Source organism: Schistocerca nitens, chromosome 2 (genome assembly GCF_023898315.1).
Source record: "Schistocerca nitens isolate TAMUIC-IGC-003100 chromosome 2, iqSchNite1.1, whole genome shotgun sequence".
Lineage (NCBI taxonomy): Eukaryota > Metazoa > Arthropoda > Insecta > Orthoptera > Acrididae > Schistocerca > Schistocerca nitens.
The window spans coordinates 753,006,482-753,030,279 of NC_064615.1; the positions used below are offsets into that span (position 1 = coordinate 753,006,482).

The 23,798-nt window shown below is 36.7% G+C and overlaps 1 protein-coding gene across 3 annotated transcripts in view; it reads left to right on the top strand.

The window, feature by feature from the left end:
• Positions 1-23,798, top strand: part of LOC126236979 (organic cation transporter protein-like) — a 306,544-nt gene that overhangs the window by 225,325 nt on the left and 57,421 nt on the right. For all 3 annotated transcript variants that reach the window (XM_049946697.1, XM_049946698.1, XM_049946699.1), the window contains 3 exons: positions 5,551-5,809; positions 5,895-6,063; positions 18,461-18,589. In XM_049946697.1, coding sequence (XP_049802654.1) covers positions 5,551-5,809; positions 5,895-6,063; positions 18,461-18,589 — 557 coding nt within the window. The remainder of the gene's footprint in view (positions 1-5,550; positions 5,810-5,894; positions 6,064-18,460; positions 18,590-23,798) is intronic.

Sequence of the window (23,798 nt, forward strand, 5' to 3'; positions counted from 1 at the left end):
TCACACCTATCTGCTAGTTTCCTTAAATCTATTGTCTTTATGTTCCTGTCACAATGGACGAATCTCACAACTAAAAGTTAAAAAAATATTGAAACAGAAAGTTGGTTTTCTTTATAAGTAAATGTTTGTCTCTGTCCATAATCTATGTGCTAGATGATTTTAATCCTTTTTTAACTTCAGTTTTGAACCAAATCAATCAAATTAAGATATATCTACTTAAAATATTTGCAGCTGTAGTATTACAATATATGTTACTGCTACAGCTGTGAAAAATTCAGCCTTCCACAAATTTCTCATTTTTTTGGTATACATTGTCTATTTCTTATTGCAGGCTTGTCAGAAGGTGAATTTTCACTGGCTTCCTGCAATGCTCTAAGTTAAGATGTTCATCCATATAAAGAAAATTTTAATATCACCATTTCTTTGTTTTTGTCTGTGTAGAGTTCCCTGATTTGAAGTATGCACCTACACTCAAAGGTGAGTGGCAAGATGGCATCATTACATTTGCCTGTTCAAAACTTACTTCTTATGCACACAAACCTGTACCCTTCGTGTTGAGTGTGCAACACATAACCTAATTTCACTAATAATTTTGTTGTCATGCCACAGCTCCAGTTTTGTTAATGTAATCAAGTTAATTTTGAAATTTGTTTTTATTCTTTGTTACTTCCAATCCCTTGGGTACCTTCCAATTAATTACAATTTTATTCTTTTTTAAAAAGGTGTAATTTATCTACTTTTGGAATGATAATATAAAAGTTAATTTCAAAGACTACACCTATTTCATATGCAACTTACATGTCATTTAGTTGTGAACAACCTATTAACATAGTGAAGTAGTGAAGAAAGATTGTCGACAGTGAGTCAAATTTATACAGTTATTTGTCCCTCAGATGTTGTTGGTATACATTGTATATTTCTTATTGCAGGCTTGTCAGAAAGTGAATTTTCACTGGTTATCCCATACTTTTGTTCAGATGAAGATTCTGTATATTTGTAGTAAATAGTTTACTGTGACAGGTTCATATAAAGAACAAGTGGTGCCATAAAGTAGCTCCAACACTCTATATTGCTTTCGATGTCCTTCAACAAGTATAGTTCCTGCAGTATTTGTTTATTGTTATCCTCCACTTTGTCATTTACAATTTGCTCTTTTTTGCATAATTGTTAAATTTTTCACAGATTACCATCCTATGCCCCCACTGTTTATTTATTTTATTTATCTACAAATTCCATAGATCCTGTTATGCATATGACGCTAGAATGTAGAACGACTTGAGTAATATATGTTCACAGACCATGGTATCAATTAGTTTACAAGAGCAGAACTAGACATAAATTACATAAGACTTGCAAAAATAATAATGAACTAAAATAAAGTTGTAGGAATAATACATTATGCTAAGTTTATCACATTGTAAAAGCCTATTTGTCACAGTAAGTATATGGTTACAAATAGGAACAAAAAGAACATAAACAAACAACAGTAAATATAAATACATACAAAGACTACTTTTCTCTGTTGAAGTATTCATCAAGTGAGTAAAATGTTTTCTCGATTAAATATGTCTTTAGATTGTTTTTGAATGATGCACTGTTACTACATAGACTTTTTATATAGCTCGGTAATAAGTTAAATATTTTGACACTGGAGCAATGCACTCCTTTCTGTACCCGAGTTAAACTTTTTAGTTCAAAGTGGAGGTCAGCCTTCTTTCTTGTATTGTGATAATGGAAGCTTTCATTGGTTTCATAGTGGGCAGGATTGTCAACCAAGAAACTCATTAGGGAAAAAATATACTGGCTGGTTGTGGAAAGTATTCCAAGTTTTTTAAAGAGCGTACGGCAGGAGGTTCTCAGGGGTAGTGTATCTAGCACAGCCTGCATGCCCCATTTCAAGCATCATACTGCTTAGTTACCCTCTCATCTCCCAATGATCCACATTATGGTGTTTCATACATGTGTAGTAAGTCCATGCTGCCTTATAACAAAATTTTACATTGGTTATTGTTTACAAGCCTGAAATATTTTATATTCTTATTTTATTTCTTTTAATGGTACATCACTTCACTGTTCCAGGAGTTCTTTTTTATATGTGATTGCTTGTTTTCATGATTTCCCTTGTATTTGAAGACACTGTTGTACACATCATGCCTTATTTTAATATTTATTTTGGCATTTACATGACCTCTGTTTTCATTATTTTATATATGGAAATTCTTCCTCAAATATATTTTCATAATCTTCAATAATCTCTATCTCTCTCTCTCTCTCTCTCTCTCTCTCTCTCTCTCTCTCTCCCTCTCCCTCTCTCCCTCCTGTCTCTCCCTCTCCCTCCTCCTCCTCTCCCTCCCTCCCTCCCAAAAATCAAGTATTTTGCATGACTTAAAATGTAGCTTCTTGCCAGACATAAGTATTGATATAGTTGCTTCATTCCTATTTGCAGCTCTTGCCTGTACTCTGCTATCAGTTCATGACCTGCAAAAGCCAAGTGCAGCTCTACTGTAATTAAATGAAAGGAAAGTAACCCTGTATGTTCTTCCTCCTACATAATGACTGCAGATAAGTTTCTTTGAGCAGCAACACCAGTACTAAAAAGAATGCCCTAATTTATTTGATTTTTATTCTTTATTAATGTTACACTACGGGCAACAGTAAAATGGACTTTGGCATAATGCGTTAACTTGAGAATGACATGACATTAACTGATAAATAAATGATAACTGATCAGAACTGCATACTGAGTAACACTGGTTAGAAAGTGTTGATGCAAAAAAAAAAGAGTTCACTCAAGCTATAGCACTGTGACAACAAGTGGACAGTGAAAAAGAGCAGAACTTCATAAGCTGAGCTATAAGAGTTCAGATCTTGTTCATATGCTTATCTACAGCTCTTGAGTCTCCACTATACTGGACTTTTTATCTTTACATATTCCATCACCTGCAGAATATATAAATATAGATTGCACAACAGATATTCAAGATATCCATTTTTAAAGACCACATGATTGACATTATGGGCTCCCTCTGCCAATTTTCACGGGTGTTGAGAACATAATCCATTTTTGTTCATGGAAATTTTTATCATAATAGTTCTGATGATGTTTTGCATGCTATTCTGGTAAATCTATCTTGTCACCTTCCTGGAAACTTAATTTCAGTAAATACACAGTATATTTATAAACATTTTAAAATGGTATAGTACAGTGAGGGAGAATATTGAGTTTATATGAAAACATCAATATTTGTTATTTTTGACTTTGTCATATTACTAGTATTCGCCCATGCTGTACATAAATTTTTCACTTAGATGCTAATCAAACAATGGAAACTCCAGGTAGGAATATCAACAATGTAGGAAAAGATAGATTGCTTCTTACCATAAAGAAGACGCATCAAGCTGCAGACAAGCATGATAAAAAGGCACTCACATGTAGCTTTCAGCCAAAGCCTTCATCAGTAATGTTCACACACACAGACTCACATAACCAAGCACACCTCGCGCACACATGACCACAACTCCAGCATCTCAGCCCAGAATGCATTCCGGCCCGAGATGCTGGACTTGGCGGTCATGTGTGCATGAGGGGTGCGTGGGTGCGTGTGTGTGTGTGTGTGTGTGTGTGTGTGTGTGTGTGTGTGTGTGTGTGTGTGTGTGTCTCTTTAGTGACGAAGGCTGTGGATGAAAGCTAAATGTGAGTGTTTTTTAATCGTGCCTGTCTGAAACTTAACACATCTTCTTTACAGTAATAGCAATCTGTCTTTTCCTACATTGTTCACTTACAATTATATGCAGGAAGCTTTCTTCCTTTCATTTCTTCCAGTATTAGTGGCATTGAATGATGTCTTGCCACCTGAGGAGATACTAGAGACACTATTTAGTGTAAGTTCATAGCATGTAACCAAATGTGAGAAATTCTCTTTTAATGTCATTTATCATTAATAGATTTATTTCTGTGATGTAGAACTGTGAAATTCGTTTTGACAGCCATGAATTTACACACCAAATCTGAATCCACACACTCTAAATCATGTCTCATCATATCTTGTGTCTGTTCACTATGGAATAATGTGAATGAATTCTTTAACTATAGCTGCAGCATGCACTGCTTCAGGATAAAAGAAAGGACAGTTAAAGATGGAGCAAAAACTGGAAATGGGGAAGGCTGGTGAATAGGCAATTGGTTGTGTCATTTCAAAGGAGCCATCCTGATGTTTGCCTTAAATGAGTTAGAAAACCATGGAAAATATGGTTGCCGGATGGGTAACTGAGCCCCAGTTTTTCCAAATACAAGTCCACTGGCTCAACCTCAGCATCACCTCACTCAGTACTGCCAGAGGGGAACTGCTGATTGCAAGTATCTCCCTGGTTTCAAATGGATACCACATATCGTGATTGCAGACATGACAATGTATTGTGTCAGCTGTTAAAGAGACACAACAGTTAAGTAAATGATGTACAAACTATAGGAATATACTGATTTTACCCCATGTTGTTGGCCCCCCTGCCCCTTCCATCGAAGCTTTCAATCTGTACTCAAGTGGTTCACAGGCTGAACACTGCCCAAGATTAGCAGTTATCATTTCCTTCTTAATCTGTCACAAAACTTAATTTCTCACATACAGTCAGCACAAATGTCCTTTGTAAGGAATCAAAACATTCCATCTCAGTTAAAATATGTCAAAGAGCATGTGAAATATGTATTGTGTCATTCACTGTCATTTAATTTCCATTGAAAGTGGCTATTTCATTACAGCACAGGTGCAAATGCTGTTATAAGTTCATAAGACACAAAAAATAAAATAAAAAATAAAACAGTGCATTCATGCTTCCAATATGAGTGGTGGTAATATGAATAGTGCTATCAGTAGTTCTATTAATAAATAGTAATAATGAAATACATTCAACCTTAAATCTCTCAGCACAATCTATAATTACTTGTTATGCTACAATTTAGAGTATCATAAAAATATTCTTTGGAAGTCTTCATATAGCTTGTTTAAGTTCAGAGTTATGAATTAACATTCAGTGGCTATCACAATTTTCTCATTTTTTCGAGTGTATTACTTTTCCTGCTGATGTTTTTCATGACCAAATTTAAAACATATACGTTTCTAAATTATGCTTAAGTTTTTGTTTATTTTGTATGAAGTCACAGAATATAAAATACATAGGATTTGCAATGAGTGTAACAACTGGTCAGTGCACTGTCTAACGTTGAAGAAGTATATTATTTATATAATGGTTTTCTATGGTTATTTACAAGATATTTTGCTTTATTTGTGGTGTTAGTTTGATGTAGTTCTCAATTCAGTTTACAATTACTAGCAAGCCTAATCTTCTGGAATACGTCACAACATTACCATTGAGATTCATGTCACAGATACCATCAGTCATTTTTCTGCATTCTCAATAATATGTCTGAATTGCCCTCATAAAAATAAATAATACATTAAAAATGTTGTTATGACATTTTGTCATTAAGATGATCCTAACATTTATTGGTGTCATTGACCAGTTTTAAAATGTTCTTATTACTGTCTATTTCAGTGGCAGCTTGTATGTAAAAGGAAGATGTTGGTACCAACTTCTCAGTTATTTTACCTGCTGGGAGTTTTGTTTGGCGGAATCCTTTTTAAATATTTAAGCCAAGTATGGTCACCTCGTCTGATTCTCATTGGAGGAATGATAGTACAAATTATTTCTGGTGTTGGTGTTGCAGTTTCTCCATATTTCACTCTACATTGTGCACTCCGCTTTGTCACTGCTCTTGCTTGCACACAAATGTTCACTGCTGGCTACAACATCTGTGAGTACTGTACATGTGATCAATGGATAATTTAATTTTTCATTGAATTTCTTGAGGACTGTGACATGTTATTGTTTATTAATAGGCACATCATTAATGGAAGGGAAAGCAAGAACAGTGGCTGGATGTTGTTATGAACATCTTTGGTCTGTTGGTGTCATAACACTAGCATGTATTGCAAGCCTTTGTAGAGACTGGCGTCATTTGCAGCTTGCTATCTCATTACCAACTGTTCTCATTCTCGTACTCTTCAGGTACTGTATAAACCATGGTCATAAGAAATTTCTTAAAATATGTTATATTATAATGCAATATAATGTCACAGTTATGTTGCTCTGCTAACTCTGGTGTTGACTGGTTACAGCCAGCTGCAGATGACATATGTGATCAGTAACTCTAATGTTATGATTATTTTCTGCTGTTTCTGTGTTTTCATTTCTGATTTATTGAACATAATCGTTGACCCTTATCTGTTTCAATTTCTGAAAGCTCCTTATTTATCTGAAAGCAGTAAGGGGCTGGTGAGGAATGGTAAGCTAATGGGCCAGATACAGTTACCAAAATTTAAACAAATCACTTTGTTTAAACAAGCAAAAAATAGTTTTCACTCAAGACAAACTTTGAGACAAGACTATAAAACATCAGATTAGAACAACATCTACCACCAAAATTTATTAATGAGACTTTACCAAAGGGCAACTACTGGCAAAACTTACCAATAGCCAAAAGACACCAAAATTTACTTTTGTGGTTTTATGAAAGCAACACTCTGCACTTTTAATCAAACAAACTAAAAACATTAGTATTAATAATCACTGCCAACAAGATTTACCACTGCAACTTAAAAACAGCAACTGTTACGACAAATTTGAGCAACCACTGCCAACAGAATTTACTACAAAAGCTCAAGAAAAGCAGCTGCTGGCAGAATTTAATAGATTGTTCAAATGGCACAAACTTAAGCAGCAACTACCAAAAACAGGACCATAAAGAACTATTGATGTAATTAAAATTTAGTGTAAAACTGCAGTTTAAACTGAACTTTAATTTAATTCAGACAGGGCTAGTCCACCAAAATACTGGAGAAAATGCAAGGGATATTCAGAAAGTAAGTTCCAATCAACTGCAAAATGGAAATCACTCTGAAAATGACAAAGTTTTATTTGGAGCTACTTATCTACATAGTTGCTGCTCCTACTTAAGACATCAGTCATAGCATTGTATCCACTTTACAATACCCCTGTTACAGAAGGCAGCTGCCAATGCTTTCTGCCAATTCTCTGCGCTGGTCTACAACTAATTGTCTGTGCCAGAAAGTTGTCTTCTTAGCCAGCTGTTCATGTTAGCAGACATGAAATTGAGAGGGTACCATTTACAGGCTGTATTTTGGGTGATCAAACACTTCCTATTGAAAACTCTGCAGGAGCATCTTCATTGCCCCTGCAGAATGTGGCTGACCATTGTCTTGAAGAAGGAAATGCATGGCACTTATGTTATGTGGGCTGCATAGCTTCAGCTGAAATTTCTCGTCAGGCCCTCGTACCAGGTGGGAGACACTACACTCTTGGCATCTTTACATGCTCAGTGTGTGCTCAACACTGAAAAGAGTGATTTGATGCAATTGACAGGTGTATTAGAGACACTGCCCAACACATCTGTGGAAAGCTTCATCAGATTTTCACAGTGGTTTCCATTGTGTGACCAATCAGAACTTACTTTCCGAATAGCCCTTGTATGTTTACTAGTACAGAACCAGCAGGTTCAATTAAATATTCAAATTCTAACCAAATGGTACACACTTTATAACACACAAAACAGATGAACAAGCTTAAAAATTACTAAAATATACATATACAGAATAGAACAACGTGAGGTTAAAAGAGCCAGTTATACTCACAGTGTGTAATAAACAACCTTAAATATAATTTAAATACACATCACAGTAGTGACTTAATTCATATCAGGTTTAAATTTTGAATGGGACTCTCAAAGAATGTATTAGGATTTTTCCAACCACTCCACTAATACTGCAAGATTAGTTACATAGTTACTACAAAACCACTTAATAAACAACCTGACACAACTAGTTCACTGATTATACTGTGCTTCTGGCAAAACTGGGGGTAACCAGGATGGCAAGGAACATGGGTGACAAGATCACATAACAACATAACACCTGTTAAAACAAGGAATAAATAAATGTATAAGCTCTTGAACTTTAAATCACCCGAAAGAGAATCTAAAAGATGGGACAGCTCTGCAGCTCTTGTGGTCAGTCCAAAAGGGACTCAGTCATACTCAAATTCCAATCCATCCAGGAAGTGGTCAAGGGCTTGGACTCTTCTGCTAGTGGTACCCGATGATAAGCCTGGTTAAGATCAAGCACAGAAAAGTAGTGTGCACCCGAGAACCATGTGAAGCAATCATGCAAATCTGGAAGTTAGACTGACTCTAAGATTACTTTCTGTTTTGGTTTTGTGGTGGTTGACCACTGGATTGTGTCCATGGTCACTGTCCTTGAGCACCAAAAGAATTGGGGATGCATAATGGGACACAGATGGACGAACTACGCCATTGGCCAGTTGCTCATTGATCATTACCTGTTTAAGTTTTTTCATTTTGGGGGGTGATAATCGATAAAGCAGCTGATGGGCTGGCTCCTTATCCATCAACTGAATGTTATATTCAGTTTTGCTTGTGACACCCAGCCTAGCCATCAAAATCTCAGGATATTGTTCTAAAATCTGTAATGAGGCCCTAGCCTGCTTCAGACTGAAATGAGAAAGTTGAGAAGGGAACCCGCTTTTGATAACCGAAAACATCCCTCGTTGGTGCTTATGGTGACACATGGGATATTTCTCCCCAGGAAAAATTTAGACATAATCTCCTGATCAGTATAACTTAAAATGCACCCAGCACATTTTTATAAAATTGCAGCCTAACAATACTTCAGTACTCAAACCCTGTAACACAATGAACACAATCAGCCACAACCAATGCTGAATTTTTAGATAAAATACCACCTTCCTGACAATGGAAATCAAGCCCCCATTGACACACCAGCACCTAACATGAGGTTTTTGAAGTCTCAGGAATTTCCAGATTTGAGCAAACCTACAACACCAGGATACATCACTTAGTGAGAGGTTGCTTCCAGAAGGTGCAAACATATTCATGGCATACTGCAGTGCACACAAAGGGCAGATCAGCTTGGGAGAGCACTCTGGTTTTTTGAGTTCTTTTGATTAATTAGTCCCTTTTTGAGTTCTTTTGATTATTTAGTCCCTTAAGTTGGCTTACCTCTGAGAGCTTTACAATTGATTATCTTTTATTTATAGAGAGAGTTTAGTCATTGTTTGCTCTTGTTTTGGTGTGAATATTTTGTTTACAGTGAAGTAATTGTGTGCGTGAGTTTCTTTTTGTGTGCGTGAGTTTCTTATTCCACATGAAATCAGTGGGAAGAATTATGAAATTCAATGTTAAACAACATAAATTTTATGGAAATCGGTTCACCAAATGGATTAATTGTACTAATACTGAAATACAATTTGATAAAACACTTGAATCAGCTGCAACTACTCCAAGTGCTTTGAAGCTAAAACTGAAATATTTGTACAATGGACTTGATTGAATTAATGCTGATAACATAGAGATGGCAACTATCGATTCAGGTTGTGTTGCTATTCAACTCTCTGCTCTATCTGAACTAATAAATAAAGCTTTGCAGTGTAAGGAATGTGACAATAGTGGTGTGAAGGTAGTTGAGGAGATACATGCTAGAAAATGTTGTGTGTCAAAATTAAGAATTGTTTGTAATTTTTTGTGATTTAAGCAAATGTGTTTATACTTGTGGCATGATTAAACAGAGAGTGTATAACACATATATTTATCTTGCTTATGCTATGAGTTGTATAGGCAAAGGGTACATAAGTGCACAAATTTTCTTTGCTGTTATGGACTTACCTCCCCCTACAAGGTTTGACAGGTACAATAAAATTATTATACAGACTTTAGAAGAAGTAGCAAATGATAGTATGAAAAATGCTGTTCAGGAAAGTGTAGACATGAATGACAGCAATACATGTATGTCTGCAGCCCTGAATGCATCCTGGCAATGAAAAGGCCGTAGTTCCCTAAATGGTGCAGTGACAGCTATGTCCTTGGAAAGTAGTAAATTCATTACCAAGTATTGTCATGGCTGTACTAGTGGAACTGATAATCATACATGTTTGATTAATTTTAGTGGATATGGTGGAGGTATGGAATCTGTAGGTGTTGTGAAGATATTTCACAGGTCAGTGGAGAAATTTGGTGTGATGTATACATCTTACCTCGGAGATGGACACTCAAAAAGGTACCAAAAAGTTTATGAATCCAAACCTTATTCTGACACAAAAATTTATAAAATGGAATATGTTTGAGATGTCCAGAAAATGATAGGTACAAGGCTGAGGAACATGAAGAGGAATTTGAAGGGAAAGAAATTAGCTGATGTTAAGTGTATTCATGGGCGTCATTGGCTTACAGACGAAGAAACAGACAAATTTCAGTATTATAATGGTCAAGTCATAAGACAAAATAAAAATGACCTTGAGGGAATGAAAAAAGGCAGTATGGCCTACCTTCTTTTATAAATCCTCCACAGATGACAACCTATGTCATGCACTCTACCCACCTGGCAGTGAGTGATGGTGTAGCTACCAGAGGTCTGTTACTCAAGGAGAGATCTACAACCATAAACATTCTTTCCCATTTGCTATAATGGAAGTTATAAAACCTATATATAGGGATCTTAGTAACACAAGATTATTAGAGAAATGTTTACATGGTAGGTCTCAAAATCCAAATGAAAGTTTCAACACTTGTATATGGGAACAGATACCAAAAACTGTCCTAGTAGGACTAAAGACTTTGAAAGTAGGTGTGCTAGATACTGTTCTATGTTTCATTGATGGTGCAGTGTGAAGGCTTAATGTTATGGAACTGATGGGAGTGCCTGGTGGACTAAATATGCAAAGAGCTCTAAAGCTCTAATAGCCATTGACTGAAGGAGACTCTTCAAAGCAGAAAAATCAGTGTTGGAAGCCACTAAAAAAGCAAGAATAAGGAGGAGAAGTCTGAAAAAGAGAAGGGAGGAAGAACAACACAGGAAACAAGATGAATATGGACCAGGGATGCATTAGTGCCATGCAAGTTTAATAGAGAAAGCAAGTTTTAACTTTAACTTGAATTTCCCAAAAGTTACATTGTTTCATGTTCTGGTACACTTTGGCTAAAAACTATTCAAGACAGAGAGCTGAAATTTTGTTTACTGCCTTAAAACACGCTTAACTAAAAAGTAGACTACACATATGATTTAACTTTGAAAATAAAATTCTTTTTTGAAGAAAAACCTGAATTCATTTCCAAAAATTTTGATAATCATACTTAAAAAATTTTATACCACAATTTATGACAGCACCATCTTTTCAGTAGTCTGCTTTAAACATAATAGTGTAAAGAATTTACAGGAAAAAACTAAACCTTCTATTATGTTTGTATTTTGGGTCATGTGTACGTATGATGTACATAAATAATTAGCATAGTTTACTTCACTTGCATCAAAAAAATACAATAAAAAAGTGTGAGAGCTAAAGCTGTGGGTCATACATAAAAATTTTCCCAAAGGATGTCCTAAAAGATAGTAAGCATTATATGGTCTTACAAATCTTATTCATTGAGCTACACTGTTGAGAAAACTGACAATTTTTTCAAGGTTTCCCATGGTATCCATGGGCTAGTCTCCTTAAGAAATTCCTAACAAAAACAACTTGATAAGTGACTTTCCAACAGTCTTTGGCAGAATCTACTCAATGACGTTCTTTCCATGATGGCATTAGCAGTTACTCTACTGAGTTTTTGCTCTGAGATGAGGGATACACGACCTGGAACATCATAGTATCTGTAAGGTGCAACACCAGAGCCTGATTCTGCAATTGGACCATTCATCAGAACAAATCAAAAATTTGCTCATCAGTGTCCATAGTCAATCTAGAAATCCCTGAATTACAGGCAGAACAGGATTTGGCAGTTTATTAAACAAATTCCAAGTATGCAACCTATCCCCTTCTCCTGTACCAACTGCTTTTGAATCACCACATTCCCTAGGCTCAGAATCCCTTTCTCTAACCACATTAATTTACCTGCAGCTTAATTACTTTATCACATAATGGTTAAATTACTAATTTCTATTTAGGATCAGAGATAATGATGCTGAGGTCTTTAAAATGGTTAATGATATGATTTAACTGCACCTGAATCGCAGTACTTGTGCGTGAATGGGGGTTCTACTCTACAATAACTGGAGATTGGCTTGTATACTATCCAGAAGGCTGTCACAAATAGAGCAAGCACCACCTACCTCATCTACGGTGTTTGAGGTGACAAGCCCATAACTTAGTGCCCCATGCAACCACAGCACCAACTTGGCCGTGCTGCCTTCCACCTTTTCCCTGCAGATGGCAAGCTCATCTTTCAGTTGATCTTTAGTGAGATATGCTGAGAACTGGTCACTGATTGATGATCCACCTTATATTCTTTAGAACACTTGTAATAAAAATATCTAAGATAGGAAATTGTAAAAAAAATCATAAATTTTTAACCCCACCATTAGACAGTATCAGAACCCTGCCACTGAATTACTACCATGGTCTACTACTGTTGCAAGCGGTATGGAACCGGTTTAGAGAGGTAAAATACTGGGCCAGACTACATGTATTGAAATTCAAACAAATCATTTTACTTAAACAATAAAAAGAATTCACACAAGACAAACTCTGAAAAAAGCTTAAAACACACCAGATAAGAACAGGAACTACCACCAGAATTCATGAATGAGACTTTACCAGAAGGCAATTGGTGACAGAAGTTACTAATATCCAAAACAGAGAAAATTTACCCTTGTGATTTTATGAAAGTAACACTCATAACTTTTAATACTACCAAAATAATGACATTAGGATTAAGCATCACTACCAACAACATTTTCTATTGCAACTTAAAAAAAGCAAGTATTGGTACAATAAATTTGAGCAATTGTTGGCAGATATAGTTATATACATTAGGCTTAGCAGCACTAGACTAAGCAGCTGGCCAGCCATGCAAGTTTCTTAATTCAGCCCCATTAGTACAACTTAGAAACAGCATTAAGCTTTATCCTATTGTAAGTGACAGCCTGTTTCAGCAGAGGCATGGCAAAGCATGTTTAGAAAGTGAGTGTACTGTGACCATAAAGGGCTGTGTTTTTTTTTGTTTTTTGAGGGATGGCAACACTGAATGGTAGAGAGAGAGAGAGAGAGAGGGGGGGGGAGGGGGGGAATTCCCAGGTCAGAGCAAGCATCACAGGAAAACTATATGTAAACTCAGTTTTAGTGTCCAGGTGCATGAAATATGACGATAAGAAATTCCAGCACGATGTGAGTCATGTACTGTGATCTGCTTCCTACTCACGGAAGGAATAACACCCATTGAAATTTTCTTGCTTATCAAAACCGTTAACGAAGAAGGTTCTATGAACAGAACAAGCGTGTTTAGGTGGCATCGGAAGTTAAGTGGAGGCAGAACAAATGTTCATAACCGACAGAAGAGTGGAAGACCTTTCATTTTGACTAATGAGTTGGTACAAAAACTCAAGGAAAATATTCATGAAGATCACTGATTGACAGTGGATGAAGTTTCTGTGATGTTTCCACAACTTTCCAGGACTCTACTGTATGAGACACTCTCAGAAATGCTGGGCTACCAGAAACTGTGTGCAAGATGGATCCCAAAACAGATGAGAGAGCAGCACAAGAAAAATCAGGTCAGTAGCACCTACAAGTTTCTTGATTAGTTTAAACAGGAAGGTGAGGATTTTCTGACCAAAACTCAAAAGCAGTATTCAAAACAAAAGGAGGTGAATGCTGATGAGAGGAGTGTGCTTACTGCACAACAATGGCTGTTGTCACATAACCTTAGCCATCAAGTTACACTTGGACTCATTTGTTTGTGATGTTTTGAACCATCCCCCCAACTCTCACATTCCCCTGACTGGCATCTTAAGGTTATCATCTTTTCGTCTCCCGGAAAGCACACATGAGTGGTATTAAAGTTTCAACTGATGAGCAGATGCAGAAAGAGGTTATGAAGTGGAGGAAGGAGCTGTTTGAGGAGGGGATGAAGAAGCTTGTGCCATGGCTCACCACACACAACTGAACCGGATGGAAAATATGTGGAAAAATAGTCAAAAAGTGTAACTTTTTTCAAATACACTTTTTCTAAAAAAAAACTATAGAAATCTGGTAAACTTGCTTTCTGAACATTCACCACATTTAAGGTATGCTGGCCCCAGTTCTGGGGTCCATGGATATGCAAAATAAACAGAGAGAATTACAAAGCCCCCTTCCTATAACACACAAAACAATGATGAACAATGTTAAAAATTACCAGAATATACATAGAACAACTTGAGATTGAAAGAGCAACTCATACTCACAAGGTACAACCTTAAATAAAATTTGAATATCACATCACAGTAGTGACTTAATTCACATGAGGTTTACAATTTTGAATGAGGCCATCAAGCAACATGTGTTGTAAGCAGGAGACCCAGATTCAATTCCCAGCCTTGGTACAAATTTTCACTCACTGTTTCAGTCTACATATATATAAAATCGTATCTGTATGAGACCAATAAAGTCTCTGAAATTGTCATTTCATTCGTATAAGTATTTGCACCTGGGTTTCAGGCTGCATCCATCATCTACATTCAATGCTGAGGTACTATCCTGGAACATGGAGAGCCTCGACAGTTCTGTTAACGCGTAATGGGGAATGTAAAGTAGACAGGGGTGCCACTGAAAATTTGGATCAAGGAGGTAGGCATGCCAGGGTAATCTGTGCAGCTGTGTGAACCACTGTGCCAAGTGTCTTATTGGCTGACACATCTGCCTAGTAAGCAGGAGACCCAGGTTCAATTCCCAGCCTTGGTACACTGCTTCAGTCTCTATATGTAAAAATGTGACAAGACTTTGCCACATGGCTCCACTAATAACACAAGATCAATTACAGACATCACTAGATAACAACTTAATAAAAAACCTTACATAACTAGCTCAAAGATTTTACTGTACTTCTGACAAAATTTGGTAACCAGAATGGCAAGCAACACATCATAAGATTGTATAAAAACATACCATCCATTAAGATGAAAAATGAATGCTAACTGTAAATTCAGAGTATTGGTGTATAAATCAACAACAGTCTAAATAACAGAGACTGCAAGCAAGTGGGTGTTTCCACAATATAACTGTTGTTCAGGAAGCAACAGGACGTAACCCACAAGCAGCCCTATGTGCAATGACCGGAACTATCTGACAGGTAAAAAAGCTGAACTGCCATCACAGCTAACACAGATTTCTTACAGATACTTAAATGTTGAGCAAGAGTAAAATGTCTAACTGTCCCATCGGAATAAGTTTTCCATAGAACAATTTTTATTAGCCAAACAACAACAATTGGCACTTCAGACCAGCACTGCCTAATGTTTTGAAGCTTCCATCCAAGCATACAACTGGCCACAAAGTCACTGCTTTGCTACACATAGTCAGTTCATAACAGGAAGAGCAACTACCTACTGTGGTTATGCTTAAATCACTCATCATGAGATGCTGCCTCCACCACTGGTGACAGAAACACCACTCATTGCACGGACACCACCAGTGATGCTACCAACCAGAGGCACCTATGGATAGTGCATTATAGAGAAAGAAGTATCCCCCACAGCACATTATCCAGTGTTGGGTTACTGGGCCTATGAGTACTTTACAACAGCCCTCATGTGCCAGTTCTTTCCAGAGTTTCCTGTAGGTTGATCATTGCTACCACAGCAGTCACATGGCAAAAGTCTCCAGTGTACTCTGCCACTATGGCAGTCCACATTGCATGCCATCACCCATACATCACAACTTGAGCTAGGGGTTGCACTTTGGGAAGTAAATGAACAAACAATAAAATCTAATAAAATTATGATAAGTGAGAGAGGAATTGTATGGAACAGAGAAGCCATCCAAAAAAGTATGCAGGTAATACACTAAACAAAATATATACCAGCTCTGTTGTGTGCTGCAGAAACTTGGGTCATGAAGAAAAGGGAAAAAATTGAAATTTAAGCAATGAAATGAAGTTTTTCAGAAGATGGATAGGTTAACAAAAATTGAAATTATGAAAAATTGAAGTATTGGGGAGACAACACATGAGTAAACCCCACTAGACAAGAAGAAAAAAAGATTAAAATAATATGGGCATGTGAAGAGAATGAATGAGATGAGGATGTCTAGGAAGGTGCACATATCAAACATGGGTGCCAGAGAGTAAGGAGAAAATCATGGATCAAGTGGCTAAAAGTGGAAGAAAGAAATTACAAGAATGGGGAAGATTGGGTCAGAGTAGTGACAGAGAGATGGTGGGAAGACTGGAGAAGAATGAAAGGCTTGTGTTCCATGTTGTACAATATGAGGTGATGAATCTATGATGCTGGCAATAAAAATGTACAGAAATATGATAAGGCTTTCATGATTCCACAAAGCAAACTCCTTACTGTCTGTTAACAAGAAATTGTGGATAGATCCAGTGCGGAACTACTGTGGATGAATCCAGCATGGAACTATACAGCTGTTGCAGCCACAACCATATTATGGCCATATTAACAGAAACAATGACTGTCATCCCAATCCATGGTCAGTTGTCAATCACTTTGTTATTCTGATCTAGGTAAGTAACAAATGAAGCTGCATTATTCATAGCTAAAACAAGAAGGAAAAGACACCTTAACATTTTACTGAACACAAGAATGAATTATGTAACTGACAAAAATCAAACAATGGAAAATCCAAGATGGAATGTAACAATACCAGAGAAGGAAAGTTGCTACTCACCATATAGCGGAGATGCTGAGTCGCGATAGGCACAACAAAAAGATTCGCACAATTATAGCTTTTGGCCATTAAGGCCTTTGTCAGAAATAGACACACATACACACACGCACACACACACTCACGCAAATGCAACTTGCACACACATCTGCAGTCTCAGAGAACTGAAACCACACTGTGAGCAGCAGCACCAGTGCATGATGGGAGTGGCAACTGGATTGAGGTAAGGAGGAGGCTGCGGTGGGCAGGGGGAGGGATAGTGTGGTGGGAGTGCGGATGACAGTGAGGTGTTGCAGTTTACATGGAGGGCAGGAGAGAAGGTGGAGGAGGGGGGCGGGGGGGGGGGGAGTAAGTAGTGGAAAGGAGAGAAATAAAAAGAAATTAAAAGACTGGGTGTGGCGGTGAAATGTTGGCTGTGTAGTGGTGTAATGGGAACAGGGAGGGGGCTGGATGGGTGAGGACAGTGACTAAAGAAGGTTGAGGCCAGGATGGTTATGGGACAAACTTCTTGAACTTGATAGTTAATATCAGTGAGACAGAGGCAAAGCGTTTTTGTAAACCAGTAAATTGAAGTGTGTTATTCTTGTATCAGTTGTAATCATTGTGTCATAGGGAAAACACAGCACATGTATAAGAAACCCTCATGATTTCTGTTATGAATTTTGTTGTACATTAGTAACTGGTACAGACATTAAAGTACATCACATGTTTTAGAAAAAAACACATTACAGAAGTTATAGAACAGATTGCATTTGGTCTGTAGAAGTTCATCTACAGAATGGAAGCTCTGTATATAACAGGAGATGTCCTGACTGACTGACTGACTCATCAGTATCCAGCCCAAACTGCTAAGGATAGAAGCTTGGTATTTGGAGAGGGTGTTGATCTTATACTGTTGATGTTGTTTAATAAGGAATTTTTGAAATATTTGTGAAATTATATTGCTATACAAAAACATGTTTAAAGCTAAATCTATGAAAATTGACACTTCTAAAGAAAATTGTATTAAGGAATGAAAGTTTTATACCATGACAAGAACTCAAATGGCAGGATTAACAAAGTCCTCTGACTCGAGCTACCAGAATCATGTTGTGGTTAGAAGCATATTCAGAAAGGACCATGCTTCTATGGCCTTTATAACTGTGAAAAGTTTGGAAGGTATTACAGTTTGTGAACAACATAAAAATCTTTGCAGACCATACAGTGTACGCAATCGAAGCAACAGGCACTAAGCTAGTATGACATTAAGTATTGTGTGTGTGTGTGTTTACATTACAAAATATATTCAAATGTCAGAAATAATCCCAGAGTACTTATAGCTAAGGCAATACATAGAAGTAGTTTACCATTGCTTAACTAGTCTCCATCCCTACAGTTTCTCTTTCATTTCCCAGTCTGTCCAAGTATTTCTATCACTTATCATTAGCTTCGTTGTTGTCAGTGGTTGTTGACATGAAAAATGTGGAGTTTCAACATACCCCAGATTACATATTAAACTGTATGGTCTCCTATAACTGGCTGGGTAAACCAGTTCAGTGGTCAGAGGAACCCAAGGCATACCATCTCCAGAACTATCACATCTATTATAGCACTGTAATGTTCAAACCAACGTTCAAGGTGATGACAGCTTTAGCTTTTTTAATTTGGGAATATTCAATATACACCTGTTTTAGATGTAATGTAATTTGGCTTCCAATTTCAGATACATCCCAGAAAGTCCTGAATGGAAGCCTAAGAAGAAACTAAGGAAGAAGAAACAAATACCATTTGAAGATGGAGGCCTGAAAACAGATAAAACTGCTAATGAAATACATGCAAATTTAGGAGGAAGGTAAGATGTCATAACAAGTACCAATTGTAAGTGATAGATTGGGCACTACTATTCTACAAAACAAAATACTTTGTGCTATAACAACATGATAATGGAAATTACAGCAAGGAAACAATAGTTTTGAATAATTAGCAAAGGTAACTCACTCATTTGCAGCTGACTGGTGTGTGGCCTATAGAAATACACACCAGCACAGGAACACCACAAGCTTTAGAGCTGTCTTTATTTACAAGTAGTGTCAGTAACACATTGTGTGTGTGTGTGTGTGTGTGTGTTGTGTGTGTGTGGAAAGCAGTAGCCAAAATTCCAATAATTTCTCTGTGTGCTATGTTTCCAGACACTATGTTTCAGTTAAATACACATGAGTAAATGAGTGGTTGCCTTTCCTCATTTTTGCTTATTTTCATGTTCCAATAATTATGGTTTTACTTGTAAATTTTTATTTCTCCATTACCATAGGATGACTATAAGATACAGAGATCTGTGTCAGAAAATTAACATTTCTGTGTATTGGGCATGTATGTAACCAATACAATGCAATTTTCTCATAATTAATTGCCTCTATAGCTATGCAGTGGAGCTGGTTCAAATCTTTATGGTGTTAGAAGTTTTTGTCACATGTCAGTGTTTTCATAACAAAAAACATTCCCATTTATTATTGCAGGCTTGTTGAAAATAGACTGGATCAAGATTAGTAAAGTATATAATCTCTTAATATGTCTGTGTTATTTAGTATTCACTTAAAGAGTTACTGATCATGCTGTTTGAATTTTATCCCTCAGAAGATTAGAAAGGCAACCAAAATACAGAACAAATAAGAGATGTACATAGATGGGTTGGATTAAGGAATATGATTATCAGAATTACAGAAAAACTCTGCTTTAAATTTATTATTCCCATCTAAAGATTTATGTATATGTAAGTCACCTTTTTAAAAACTGGAAGGTTATTTCAAATTATTTTTGTAGTGTTGTTCCTGGGATCTTCCTTGGGGGTAAAAGCTGATGTGATGATCTCTGTACTCTCCCCCTCCTAGTGCCACAGTGCAGAAAGTCTATACCCCACCTGCAATCAAGCAATAACTGTGAAGCAGTCTTGCAATGCAGACTTTACCTTATTCTTTACTAACACTGAAGTACCATGTTGTCGTCGTTTTTGAGGTCTTCAGTCCAAAGACTAGTTTGATGCAACTCTCCGTGCTACTTTATCCTTCACAAATATTATCACCTCCAGATAGCTACTGCAACCCACATTCACCTGAACCTGTTTGTAGTACTTGTCTCTTTGTCACCCTCTACAATTTTTACCCTCCTTCCACTTTCTATCAATATTAACTGACACTTCCTTGATATCTCAGAATTTGTCCTATAAACCACTCCCTTCTTTCAGTCAAGTTATGCCAGAAGTTTTTTCTCTCTCCAATTATATCAGTACCTCCTTATTAGCTATACCATCCACCCATCTAATCTTCAGCATTCTTCTGTAGCACCACATTTCAAATGGTTCTATCCTCTTCTTGTCTGAACTGCTTATTGTCCACATTTCAGTTCTGTACAAGGTTACACACCGCGCATATGCCTTCAGAAAAGATTTCCTAACACAAAGACTTATATTTGACATTAACAGATACCCTTCTTCAGAAATGCCTTTCTTGCCACTGCCAGTCTACATTTTATATCCTTTCTACATTGGACATCTTCAGTTATTTTACTGCCCAGACATAAAATCTCATCAGCTACTTTTAGTGCCTCATTTCCTTTTCGAAATCCCTCAACATCACCTGATTTAAGTTGACTGCATGCCATTGCCCATCTTTTGTTTATGTTAATGCCATCTTATATCCTCCTATTTATCCATTTAACTTCACTTCCAAGCCTTTTGATGTGTGTGACAGAATTACAATGTCATCAGCAAGCCTCGAAGTTTTTGCTTCTTTTCCTTAACTTTAATTCCTTCTCCAATTCTTCTATGGCTTCGTTTGCTGCTTGCTCAGTGTACTGATTGAATAAAGCTGTTTCACTCCTGTTTCAACCACAAATTCACTTTCTGCATGCTTCTATAGACTTATATTTGACCTCTATCCTTCCCTTATGGCCATTTTGCACTTTCTGCCAGTCTCGTTTTTTGACATTTGTATTCTATTTTGCCTGCTTTATTTGCTGCATTTTTAGATTTTCTCTTTTCATGTGATTCTCTGCTGCCTTCACTATTTCATCTTTCAAAGTTACACATTCAACTTCACTGTGCCGGCCGAAGTGGCCGTGCGGTTAAAGGCGCTGCAGTCTGGAACCGCAAGACTGCTACGGTCGCAGGTTCGAATCCTGCCTCGGGCATGGATGTTTGTGATGTCCTTCGGTTAGTTAGGTTTAACTAGTTCTAAGTTCTAGGGGACTAATGACCTCAGCAGTTGAGTCCCATAGTGCTCAGAGCCATTTGAACCAACTTCACTGTATTCCTTTCCCCTGTTTCAATCAATTTTTGCATAATGTTCCCTTTGAAACTCTGAACAACCTCTGGTTCTTTCACCTTCTTCGGATCCCATCTACTTCATTTCCTACCTTTCGCAAAATCTTTCATTTTAATCTGCAGTTTATAACAAATAAATTATGGCCATCTGCGCCTGTAAATGTTTTGTAGCTTAAAATCCAGTTCCAGAATCTCATTATATAACAAATATGAAACCTTCCACAGTCTTCAGGTCTCTTCCACATATACCTTTAATCTTATCCTCCCACACATCACCAGTAAATTTTTTAGTCTCTTCATAAAAATTGATATATTTCAAAAGAATCGAGAGGTGTAAGATGTACAAATAACTTTACTTATCTTCATTTTCTCATTGTTGGCTGCAATTTGTCATGTCCAGCGGTACATTCTTCAGGCTGAATTTTTTTATAACTTTGTAGGTTCCAGATGACTAGATAAATTTTAAGTAAGCCTGTTGCATGATTTCTGATTGCACGTGTTTTTTATTATGTCTCATTCTTCTATATTACACTGACTTTACAATCTCCATTTCCATAAAACAGAAATATACATTGTTATTGCCAAACATAAACGTCCGATTCCATCAGAGGCATGCCTGCTACTACTACATTCTGCAGTACTAACAGTATTCCAAAGAGTTTACAAAAGAAAGGATTTACAACCTTTCTTAACAAAAGAAGAATCTTCACCAAGTTTTATCATTATTTTATAACTGAATCCAGAAACAAATTTAATAATTAGAGTCAGATTGTAATTAATAATAGGCATTTTAAGTGTGCCAGATATTTCGAAATTTCAAATATTTCTAAAAGGAGAATAATTTTAGCTGTACATACAGAATTAATACATATTGATTGTAACAAATTAATTTCTTTTTGTTCATTTTAGCCTGAAATATAATACATTGTATACAAAATCATATGAAATTCTTTTAGTTAAACAGCTGAGATAATGTTCACCTATACAAGATTCAAAAATATTCCTAGTATCAATTATTTCTATTAAAGAAACCTAATGTTAGAGCTTGGTGTCCCATTACAAACCTTCTTTCTTGGTTCTTTCACCAAGTGTTAGTAATAATTAAATTATACTCTGTCAAAAATTCTACCGGGTGACTTCCTCTTTCATTCCTTTCCATAGTCCATATTCTCCTACTATTTTACCTTTCTTTCCTGCTACAAATTACAGCAACCCATCACAATTAAATTTTCTTTTCCCATAACTACCTGAATAATTTCTTGCATCTCATCGTACATTCTTTCAATCTCTTCTTCAGCTGCAGAGCTAAGTGGCATATAAACTTGTACTACTGTGGTGTGTGTTGGCTTCATGTCTACCTTGGTTATGATAATGTGTCCATCACGCTGCTCATAGTAGCTTACCCTGATTCCTATTTTTTTCATATATTGTTAAACTTACTACTGCATTACCTCTATTTGATTTCACATGTATAGCCCTGTAGTCACCTGACTGGAAGTCCTGTTCATCTTGCCACTGAGCTATATCTAACACCACTCTGTCAATTCCCCTTTTTAAATTTTCTAACCTTCATACCTGATTAGGGGACTTAACATTCCGTGCCCTATTCTGCAGAATGCCAGTTTGGTTTTTCCTGATGACGATATCCTCCTGAGTAGTCCCTGCCTGGAGATTCAAATGTGGGACTGGTGATGATTGATTTGCAGGGTGCTCAACAACACGGCCATGAGCACCCAAATGGGGGCTATTTTACCTCTACAATATTTTACCCAGGAGGATGACATCATCATTTAACCATACGGTAGAGCTACATCTGGGAACTGCTTTCAGCAGTTTGCAGTACCAGCAAAGTAATATCATGTTTGCTGATATTACAAGGCCAGATCAGTCAGCCTCTGAAAGTACTGAATAGGCTGTTGTTGCTCTTCAGGAACCACAGGTTTTTATTCCCTCTAAATAAATAGTACTCCATTGTGGTTGCCTCTAAACTGCAGTTGTGTGTATTGTTGAGGTAAGCAAGCCACCCAACCTTGGCAGTGTCTGTGGCTCATGGTGCAGTACTATGTATAAGTACCATGTACAAGAATAAATTTATATCAGTTTTGAAAGCAGGGAGTGATAACAACGTTATATATTACTAACAGTTAAATATAGACATACAACATGTGCTTAACTAGTAGCAGAACAGACAGAAAAACAGAAATTTTCACAAAATAACTAGCTTTCAGAAACTGTGGTTCCTTCGTCCAGCAAAAAAGAGAAAAGAGTTAGAAGAAAAGCGGCTACTCATCTATTAACATCTATTAACCAGAAAAATCAGCTCACTCTTGATCCACGGAAGATATAGTATGTGTGATGTACAGACGGTAACAGAGCCAGGATGGAGAAGGTGTAGGCACATTTATTTGGTCCAAGCCTTGTTGACACAAATTTATTATTTAACAATAATTGGTTGTACATCCAAGTTAATACAATTAACAGTTTAAAAGGAAATTTTAGCAATATTTTTTTTGTTTTAAAACATTCTTTAGAAGAACATGCAGCCCCGCTCTGAAACATTACATAAAGGTACTGTTAGTAAAAGGTATATTATATCGTACAATAGTGCAACATGTCCAAATATTAACAGTTACACCAGAAAAATATTGAACTTGTGATTTATACTACATGTAAATCAAACCTTAAAAAAATCCAGTTTGGCAAGAATGCATCAAATTGCCTACTGTCCAAAAAAAAAAAAAAA